General features: G+C 40.6%; 1 protein-coding gene and 1 pseudogene across 1 annotated transcript; one reads left to right on the top strand and one right to left on the bottom strand.

Moving 5' to 3' along the window:
• Positions 1-1,461: 1,461 nt before the first annotated feature.
• LOC128629975 (succinate receptor 1-like) lies at positions 1,462-3,944 on the bottom strand (annotated as a pseudogene).
• Positions 3,945-4,359: 415 nt separating this feature from the next.
• Positions 4,360-11,175, top strand: LOC128630128 (kelch-like protein 10). Its single transcript, XM_053678708.1, has one exon. It carries the CDS (start codon positions 5,326-5,328, stop codon positions 7,171-7,173), a length of 1,848 nt encoding a protein of 615 aa, XP_053534683.1. The 5' UTR covers positions 4,360-5,325; the 3' UTR covers positions 7,174-11,175.
• Positions 11,176-11,401: the final 226 nt, after the last annotated feature.

Here is an 11,401-nt window from a genome sequence, read left to right on the forward strand (position 1 = left end):
AAATCGTGATTTCTACGAATCATAAACAGCGTAAACATGTGTATGCAAGGTTTTCTATAGAAAATAGGTTTTATGCAGAAAACCCCAGAGGTGCCAGGCAAACGTACTAACCACTAAGCCGAAATAAATATACATATATTCAGTTGTGCCCAAAAGTTTACATACCCCTTGCAATATCTGTTAAAACGTAATAATGTTAACAAAATAAGACGGATCATAAAAATCCCATGTTTTATATTTAGTTCTGTCCTGAATAAGCTATTTCACAGAACATATAGTCCACAAGACAAGATAATAGCTGAATTTATCAAAATTATCCCGTTTAAAAATTTACATACCCTTGATTCTTAATACTGTGTGTGTGGTTACCTGGATGATCCACGACTGTTTTTCTGTTTTGTGATAGTTGTTCATGAGTCGCTTGTTTGTCCTGAGCAGTTAAACTGCCCACTGTTGTACAGGTCCTGCACATTCTTTTCTTTTCCAGCATATTGTGCACATTTGACCCCTTTCCAACAGTGGCTATATATAGCCAGTTATTCATTCTCATTAAAAAAAGTATGGAGAGGAAAATATGGTTTGTCATACAAGTTGTGGAATGGGGCACTCAAGGCTACATTGGTTCATGAGTGGCAGGATGGGGAGGTATTCTGTGTGTAGGTTCCTGCCCATAGGCACAGGATTTTCTAATCCCCTGGGAATCATGAATGCTCAGAACAGCCTCAAATTAGCATATACAGTGTGTTTCTCCTCACAACACCATTATGTCACACTTTTGCATCCACATAAAGGATATGGATATATATATATATATATATATATATATATATATATATATATATATATATATATATATATATATATATATATAAAATAAAATAAAATAAAAAAATATATATTTGGTACTCCCCCTCAGCATGCAGTGTTTTATCAGTCACAACCAAACCAAAATTCACTGTTTATATTCAATATTTGCATATGGAGCCAATACTGACAGTATTGTTGATCATTCTAGTGCAAGGTGATGTGATGTTGATTCTCAAGATTGTCTTCACTATACAGGTATGTAGCTTTTTCTCCAGAAGGTAGCTTTTAGACCTGATACATATTGTGTCAAACTATGGTGGAAGATATCCACACATTTGGGATAAACCACATAATGTTTTCTAGAGCACCAGAGGTTAAACCATTCCGACCCATTAAGATAGTTGATGTCCCTGTTTACTGTGTGCATGGCCAGTGAAAATGTAACAGATTATTACTGTGGTCTTGTTCTGGACAGACCCTCTGAGGACCTGAATGCACTGCTTTGTTACTCTGCCTGTTCAAACACCATGAATGAAGCTTCTGCTTGCACACACCAAGAATTACAAATGGTGTCTGACTGGAATGAGTTGTTTTAATGCCAATTCCATCACAAATATCACAGAAACAGAGGGCAGCAAGGATGAAGTGGTTTAGAGGTCATTGAAAAACAAGCGCTTCCATTTTGTTCCTTGTGTGTAGATAATAAAGTTGTAGTTAGAAATGCAAACACAACAACGACAGAACAAAATGGTAAACTATTTGAAATGCCACGTAGCTTTCACAAAGCTCAACAAGGTCAATTCCTTGCAGGGTTAATTGCAAATTTTACTATACATCAGCTTTATTTCATTTCACAAAATTTGTTTTAGAAATCTACTTTTTAATGTTTGTTCTTCCAGTTTTTTATTAACTAGTAGTGCTTATTTTATTATTTTTATCGCTTTCTTGTACAGGATTCCACTGGAGGAAAAAAAAATATAAATAACTATTGAAAACACTATCATATTGAAGAAACTCCATATTTTTATTCATAGTTTAGTAGTAACTACACATGTTCTATCCATCCATCTTCTACCGCTTACTCGTTTTCAGGGTCCCTGGGAACCTGGAGCCTATCCCAGGAAGCATCGTGCACAAGGCGGGGTACAAAACAAATGAAGTAAATCTCTTTTGGAAGAATAATGCTTCAGTACAGTTCTAGAGACTTTTAAAATCTACACCAAGGTGTACTGAAAATGTTTTTGGCAATGTTCTACTAAGACACTTTATATTGGTTTTTGCTTTAATTTGTCACCCATCTGTTATTATGTTATATATAAATATTCACAACAGTAAGATTTAAAAGCAAGGCAATTGTTATAAGTGCTGTCTTTGCTTGATAGGCCATACTTGCCTGTAGTGCAGCCATTAGCATCCTTTTAGCATGTCTCCACGTGTCTTGCAGTGCTTCTTTAAAGCTGTCTGTCATGAGGAAGTAAAATACTGAGTTGATGACACTGAGCCTATGCAATTGGCCGTGTCACTGCGAAAACCAAATTGATGAAGTCTACGATGCACGGTGACAATTCAGGAAGCCGAAAGGCAATACGCACAATCCTCATTATATGGATGGGTGTGTAGAGCACCAGAAACATGATTGCCACAGCCCCACGATTCTTACAGGCCTTTGGAAGGATGTCGTATGCATTTCCTCTCTTTTCATGAGAACAGAAACCATGTGGTGTGATGATAGAAACAAACCCACCAGGGGCATCACATATCCAGTTATGTTGAGCACTATGCTGTAAATCAGAATAACTCTGGCCACTCCAAGGCTTGCAAAATCACAACACACTGTCCAGCCATTGTCCTCCAAGTCCTGGATAATGAAGTCTATGAGGGGAGCAATTTGAGCATTTACCCAGATCCAGTTCAGTATAGTGATGCACAATGAGGCCTTGAGTGTCAACAGGATGTGTTCTCGCTGGGGGTGACATGGCAACAAGAACCGGTCCACACTTACCCACATCATGAAAAGGATGCTAGAGTACAAGTTCACATGGAGGATATAGCGATTAACCATTCATAGTGAAGTATTGAGTTTCTTCTGGTTGTAAGCGTAGTTATAGGACAGCTCAGGTAAAGTACACAGGTAGATGAGAAGAGACACAGACAGGTTAAACAGGTACAAGTTTGTGGACTTCCAAGCAGGGAGGCAAAAGATATAGCCTAGGACCAGCACTAGGTTTCTGATGAAGCCAATAGTAAATTCCAGACCATACATTGGCGAGAGGTAATATCTTTCTAATAATGGGGCGATGACACTGGAACAGTTGTCCAGCAGCCATAAAAACTAGTGTATATATAATTACTGTACATAAAGAGCTCTATTTTCATGTTATTGCAGGTGTAATTTGTTGGATAACACTAGCATGATGCTTTTTTGTTGGGCGGATTAAAAGAATTCACTCTTGAGCTCGGATGCTATTTTTGTGGGCATAAATAAATGCTCTGTGCTAATGTGTGTGGAATGGTGCAAAAGGAGTTATGTACAGAATCTACGCAATGTGATTTTCAAATCCATTTTGGTCCAATAATGGTCATGTATTACCCAAGGGATAAGATTTTCCCTATTAAAGTTCAGATTTAGAAGTGGTTTATGCAGTTGCACACTAGGTTTAAATTTAACCAGCATTTAAATCCATGCCAGCTGAGACACAACATAAAAACGCATGCCCATTCAGTCTACTGTGTATATACGCACACATATATTCTATAGACCCAAGTGAAGCATAAACTTCAGTCAGTAGTGTCACATGTGCTTCCACATTTCTTGAACTCCCTTAGATGCTTTGTTTTAATTTGATCTGCTCTGAAATTATGGTCTCCAAAATAATAAAAAATAGAGTTCGTATGAAGCAAATTATTTAGATAACCTCAGGTGTGTAGCTTTAATTCTCTTTAAGCTTTCAACCCTGTTTTGATTCATAAATTTTCATTTATTAACAAAACTGCACAATTTAGAATTAATGTTGTATTTGACAGTGTTGAAAGAGTTGCTGTGAACTTACTAAGTTTACAGGCGTTAAGATTAAAAATTTACACTTGTCTAAATGTCCTACATAAACATATACCGTGCGGTCGAAAAGTCTGACCATTTTTTTCTGAGGTTTTTTTAATTTAAAATTTGAAATCAACAGAAGGTCATGAAAATTCACAATGAGTCACAACAAGTGTTTGGGATAAATAGGTTGTACAGTTTTATTTCCCATTAGCTCAGGAATTCCAGGTATGTCAAGTTTGTTATATTGTTAATTATTGTAGCAGGTGGGGAGTTGGTTTAGCGGAAGTCTGCAGAGGGACTGTGGTGGAATGGACAATTAACATAGCACACCTGTTGCTTATTTTTGTTTTCTTATATGAACAAGCTGTGTTCTTTTTCATTCTCTCTCTCAGGGATCTGGGCTGGTGTGTGTGTGTGTGTGTGTGTGTGTGTGTGTGTGTGTGTAAAAAATGTGTAATTTAGAGGTGAAGAGACGGGACACAATCGCATGAGATCAGCATATTTATTAGGGCATATACAAAAATAATAGTCATGAATCAAAGTGTAGCCAGTTAAACAGATTAAACTATTGAACTGGAAAAGAAGAACCTAAATTTCTAATAAACACTGGTTTAACCTCCTGGGAAACTGCTCTACCCTGGAAATAATCTAAATTTAATCCATAGCAATAAATAATTTCAAGACATGTGGTCATGATTCTTAGAGAACAGTGAGAAATAGTTCCTTTCTACACCTCTCTTTGGATCAAATATTTATTCATCTAACTTGTTAGAAATCTTCATCCTTAATTCTCTCTGTAGCAGGAAGAAAAGTGTTATTTAGAGTGTGTAGTGTAATGAGGTACAATATCCTGTGACACTTTTTGTAATAAAATGATATCTGTAATAAAACATATGTAGGCCACACTAAGTAAAGAACATTTATTAGCATTTCATTTAAAATGTCATGGCATCAAAATTTATAGCAGTGTTCATCAGTGCAGAATTTATTTCTGGTGTAAAACAGCTAAATGTTTTAAAAGGTTACTTAAAGTGGACAAGTAATACTTTTATTACTTTCCTCAACAAAACGCTGGAAATGTAATGTTTCAGTATAAACATACATCTCTCTCCATCTATAAAGCTATTAAACAAACAAACAAATAAATAAATATACAGCCATTATTAACTATTTCATCATCATCAATATTTAATCATTTTAATGTAGAATTAATTCCATTTGGGAAATTCACCCTGGGAGGTGGGTTTTTTCCAGGAAAATAAACGGTTCTTTATGCTGGACGTGTGCATTTTGGACATGCGCAGGATTTATAGCTGTTTTTAAAGCATTTCACAGAGACTGATCCTGAACTGCAGGTTTCTGTCAGGTTCACTGCATCCTGTATATATCAGTGGTTACAGAATTAGAATTGGAACCTTGGAATCAGAACATTGCGAGATGAAAAGCTGATCTGCATCAGCACAATCCACATTCAGATGAAAGTTGTACATTCAGTAGCTCTGACTTGCATAAAAACTGGACAGAAAATAAGTAAACAGGAAGAAGAGAAGGGAATGCAGAGGAAGGTGGACGGGATGTCTTGCAACATCATCAATGAGCTGCGGTTAGAGAAGAAGCTCTGTGATGTAGTCATCATGGTGGATGGCGCCGAGTTCCACGTGCACAAGAACATCCTGTGCAGCTGCAGCCCATATTTCATGGTTCTCTTTACCAAAGGCTGGTACCCTCCTGATAAGCTCAGGTACAGCATCCCTAACGTTTCCACCGAGATAATGGAGCTGGTCGTGGAGTACGCGTATATAAGACGTGTTAACATCACAGAGAAAAACGTGTGTAAGCTGCTGATCGCTGCTGATTATCTGTTGGTGAGCAGCCTGGTGAACGAGTGCTGTGCGTTCCTGAAGGCTCAGCTGTGTCCTGAGAACTGCATTAACCTCTGGCGTTTTGCTCACTCCTACTTCTGCGAGAAGTTGAAGCAGCAGGCCTTCCGGTTTATCTTGCACAACTTTGAGGAGATGGTGCGCCTCTCTGTGGACTTCCTGGACCTGACGGTCGTGCAGTTGAGCGAGATCATCGAGAAGGATGAACTGAACGTGAAACAGGAGAGCGTGGTGTTTGAAGCCGTCTTACAGTGGATCAAACATGCGCCATGGAAACGGAAAGCACACATAGGAGTGTTACTGCCCAAGGTGCGTCTGGGGCTACTGACGCACGATTACCTAATGAACAATGTGAGCAACAACGTTTTAGTGATGGACGACATGACATGTAAGCCGATCGTCACCAGCATTCTGATGGGCATTGATGACCTCAACCCAAGCCTTTCTCTCAGCTCTGATCTCACGAGACTCCGCCTGCCCAGCGCTGTTCTGCTGGCCATCGGTGGCTGGTACCAAAGGAATCGCACCAATGCCATAAAAGCGCATGATACGCGAGCGGCACGCTGGGTATGCGTCACGTGCTCCGATGAGAGTCCACCGTCTGCCCATCACGGGACGGTGTATCTAAACGGCTTCGTGTACTGCATCGGAGGAATCGACAGTGAGGATTTCCTCTGCAGTGTGAGAAGGTTTGACCCCATCACCAGAATCTGGGCTCAGGTGCACTCCATGCACTATTGCCGGTGTGACGTGAGCGTGTGTGTGCTGGACAGTCGTATCTATGCAATGGGAGGATTTAATGGCTTCGAACATCTGAATACGGTAGAGCGATATGAACCTGAGAATGATCGGTGGTGCATGATTGCGCCAATGCACGGACGAAGGAGCAGCTCTAGCGCTACAGTACTGAATGGCAAAGTGTACATATGTGGAGGGTATGACATTTTCGGGTGTTTGTTCACGGGGGAGTATTACAGTCCTCAGACGAGAGTGTGGACCCTCATCACCCCCATGATGATCAGAAGGTGTGGACTGGGCGTGGTCGCGTATGGAGGATGGGTTTACGCTGTCGGGGGAAATGATGGTGTTAATCACCTAAGCGATGTAGAGGTGTATAATCCTCAGACCAACGTGTGGACACCAGGTCCAGCCATGAACAACCAACGCAGCCACTTCAGCATTGAGGTGCTGGACGATCTCCTGTTCGTTGTTGGAGGAGAGAACAGCACTACCATCATAGATGAAGTGGAGTGTTATGATGAGCAGACTTCTGAATGGCATGCAATTGAAAACATGGGGATTTCTTGCCATGCTCTGAGCTGCTGTGTGCTGTCTGGTTTACCCAACATGGCAGAGTACGCTGCTCCCCGAGACGATCCCTACAGAGTCCCTCAGAGCTCACGGAGCACCAGAGGCTACCTCACACCTCCTGCCAACGTCTGAGACGTACAAATAAACCTCTCCCTTCATCAGCATCCTTTTGTTCTCAAGAATCAAATTAACCACTCTGAAGCAGTCAAACTACTGAATTTGCCTTTTGCTTACTCTCTTATGCTGCAAGCCGTTGTACTGAAACTCGTAAAACCACAACGTCCCTCATGGAGACGTGCGATAGAACAGTCCTGAGAGCTCTCACACACACACGTACACATACCTGAGATCACAATGACATGGCGGTGCTCATGTGGTCAACGCTAAACAGAATTCCCTTCACGTTATTTTCTACGTGATGAAACTCAACTTTGTTGACATGTAGCTTTTGTGTCATAATTTAGGTTTGTGACGTAATTCTGCTGATTTTAGCCCAAATTCACTAATTTGATAAAATCACTGTAACGGATCATATTTACGAACAAAGTTGAAGACAGGGGATGACGATTATACATTATTTCTCTCTGTGCATCACAGGAATAATTAATGTAAGTCTTATTAATATGTTTATCAAACTCAAATATGACCTTGTCAGAGTATCCACCAGTATTTCTGAGCCAGAACGCCTTTAGATCGGAACGCCGGAAAACTGGTTCTGTACTTTCAGAGCTCGAGTACAACGGAGTGCAGCATTAATACCAGCAGATCCACAGCAATAGACTCTCGGATAATACTATAAACACACCAGGTTCAATTACACTACAATCAAACAAGAAAAAAAACATGGATTAGGAAAAAAGGACATAAAATAATGACAAAGAGTAAAGGAAAAGGAGAGACAGAGAAGAGGGTGAGAGAGGATGGGAGAGAGAGACTGATAGAGAGAAAATGTGTGTGTGTGTGTGAGAGGATGGGAGAGAGAGAATATGCGTGTGTGTGAGAGAGAGATGATAGAGAATGAGAGATGAATGAAGATTAAACAGAAAGAATAAAATGCAGAAAGCAAGAGGGAAAAAAGTGAAAGACAAACATACTACATGAGGGATTGACAGAAAAAGTTTGAAACAAAAACGTGAAATGAAACGTAAAAAATATTGGAGAGAAAGAAAGAGCAAAAAAGGAACAATAAAAATAATAAATACGAAAGAGAAAGAAATCATAGTAGAGGAATAAAAAAAGGTAGGACACAATTGCTAAAAAGCAGGAGAAACCGTGGAAAAGAAGAGGAAGAGAGACAGATAAAGAAAAAAAGAAAGAGAGGAAGGAGAAAAGCGTGAGAGAGGGATGAAAGAAATGAAGCGAGATTAACGTTTCACCTTGAAGAAGATAGTTTTGTCAGCGATGTACTTTAACATCCCCTGTGTGAGCGGTGGCCTGATCACTACGGCAACACGACCCTGGCTCGGGTTCATCGGCTGGGTGGAGTCGTCCACGCCCACCTGTTCTTCTGTCACCATGGCGACGGACTGCATCAGACCCACCAGGTCCATGAGGAGGGAGACAGCGACGGCGCGGATGTTGAAGTCCAGCTCAGAGAAACATGTTCATCAGAGACTCGAGCCACCGAGGAGGCGGAGTCACACTGCTGCTGTCTGACATCACCATCACCACACACACACGTCATTAATAATCATATTAATATTAATTATTATTGTTGATGGTGATGTTAATATTCATCTATAAGTAATTATACACTGTGATTAGTAAAAACAAACAGCAAATAATAAATAAATCAGTAATATAAATTTAAAAAACTAAGTAAATCCAGAATAATAATCAGAAAACTTTCAATTAAACAATAATATGCAAATGTGAGAGTATGTTCTGTTGAATATGCGCTGGTTAAATAAAATCATTTTGGCAGCCGTTAACGTAGATACACACTCCTTCTGTTCAAATACACAGATGTTCAAAGGTCTCTCTGTTAACTCCGCCTCCCCATGGTTAGCCCCGCGCCCCGTGTGACCCGGGGCGATGTAGAGCTCCAGCAGTCTGCACAGAAAGTGCTGGAAGTGCCCAAGGCAGTGCTGCATCACAGGAGCATCCAGAGAACCAGGCTGGAGTTTAGGATCGGACTGGAGAGGGGCATGGTCATCAGACTCCGTCTCCTCGTACTGAACAAAATCTGTAAAACTGCTCTCTGGAGAACGAACTGCGGAGGGACTTTCCCTGTCCTCAAACATGTCCTCGCTGACCGGGACATCAAGACATAACCGGGCTGGGGGGGAGAGAGAGAGAGACGAGAGAGAGAGAGACATCTCTCGTCTCGAAGGGTTTTCTCTCCCTCACCTAGGGTTCTCTCTCTCTGTCTCACCTAGGATTCTCTATCTCTCTTTCTCACTCTCTCCCTCACCTAGGATTCTCTCTCTCTCTCTCTCTCTCTCTCTCTGTGTGTGTGTGTGTCTCTGTCTCACCTAGGATTCTCTCTCTCTCTCTCTCTCTCTCTCTCCAAGGGTTCTCTCACTCTCTCTTCTTCGCGCGCCCCCTCGCACTCTTGCTCTCTCTGGATTTCTGTAAAGCTGCTTTCTAGCAATGTCTAATAATAAAACATTAATTCACATCAGTTTCATTTCTATAAATCACTTGTTAGAAGTAATTTATAGAAATGAAACTGATGTGAATTAATGTTTTATCATGAAATAGAATGTTATTGATATTCTACTGACTGTTGTAATCTCAGAGATGCATGATGCCAAATCTGAGACATTTATAAAGCAAGTTTTTTGTGAAATGAAAACATGTTGGTGCTCATAAAATATCCTGTTTCTCAAAAAGTAGTGTGATTAATTGCTTTTAAATGAGCTATAACAGTCTGGAACAAAGTCTAACTTAAAAACTGTGAGGTCAGCGTGAAAACTGTGATATTTAGGAACAACTTGCCTGATCTGATTGTTCAGGTAGTTAACCATCTCCTCCACCTGATCAGACCGATCCTTTAACACCAAATGCTTCATGAGGGGCCGAAAGTTCTCGCTCTGCATCAAGCTCTGGTATATTATAATAATATATAACAATAACAATATATATTAATATTATACTTGCTCAGTTATTTATTGAGAAAAATGATCCAGTATTACATATCTGTGAGGGGTAAAAGTATGTGAACTGTTGCTTTCAGTAAGCGGTGTGAGCTCCTTGTGCAGCACTAAGTACAGATAAACATTTGGGGTAACTGTTGATCAGTGCTGCACATCGACTTGAAGGAATTTTATCCCGTTCCTCAGTCCAGAATAGCTTCAACTCTAGGATTTTGGTGGGTTTCCTCACATGAACTGCTTGCTTCAGGTTCTTCCACAACATTTCTACTGTATTAAGGTCAGGACTTTGACTTGGCCATTCCAAAACATGAACTTTATTTTTCTTTAATCATTCTTTGGAATGACACCTGTGCTCAGGGTCATTGTCTTGCTGCATGACCCACTTTCTCTTGAGATTCAGTTCACAGACAGATATCCTGATATTTCCCTTTAGAAATCGCCATCCTGGTCCAGATGCAGAAAAACAGGCCCAAACCATGATACTACCACCAGCATGTTTCACAGATGGGGTGGGGTTCTTGTGCTGGAATTCAGTGTTTTCCTTTCTCCAATCATAACGCTTCTTATTTAAACCAAAAATTCTATTTTTGTCTCATCCATCCACAAATTTTTTTTTCCAACATCCTTCTGTTTTGTCCTCATGATCTTTAGCAGACTGTGGAAGGTCAGCACTCTTCTTATTACGCCAGAGGGCACTGCGGTACGGCCGCTGACTGGTCACGTGACTCTTTTGTTTTCGTTCACTTCCCGCTTGGACACCGAGTTAAGTCTTTGATTTGCCCCAGGTGTTAATGTTTTAGTTTAATTAGGTTTGTTATTTAAACCCCCCCGTGTGACTGCGCACATCGCGCAGTATTAAAGTCGGTTTAGTTCGTCAAGTGAGGGAAGTATACAGGTATGTGCTAATGTGTAGCATGCTAGCGGTCGTAGCTAGGGGACCAGAGTGAGTATAGTCCGTAGAGACCGCACTCCCTGTGTTGGTTTATCTGTTTTTTGTTTCTTGTTTAAATAATAAAGACGGTGACCTGCACCTGCATCCGCCTCCAGTCTCGTTCCGTGACAGTTCTTTTTGAGACCACTGGCTTTCTCCTTGCAACCCTGTCATGTACACCATTGTTGTTCAGTGTTCTGATGGTAGACTCATGAATATTAGCCAATGTGAGAGGGCCTTTAGCTGCTTAGAAATTACCCTGGGTTCCTTTGTGACCTCGCAGTCTATTACATATCTTCATTTTGGGGAGATCTTTATTGGACCCTACTGC

This window comes from Ictalurus punctatus, unplaced genomic scaffold (genome assembly GCF_001660625.3).
Source record: "Ictalurus punctatus breed USDA103 unplaced genomic scaffold, Coco_2.0 Super-Scaffold_100046, whole genome shotgun sequence".
Lineage (NCBI taxonomy): Eukaryota > Metazoa > Chordata > Actinopteri > Siluriformes > Ictaluridae > Ictalurus > Ictalurus punctatus.

Bases quoted from the DNA above. Each gene is read 5' to 3' on its own strand.
- LOC128630128 (XM_053678708.1), top strand. From the start codon at position 5,326: ATGAAAGTTGTACATTCAGTAGCTCTGACTTGCATAAAAACTGGACAG.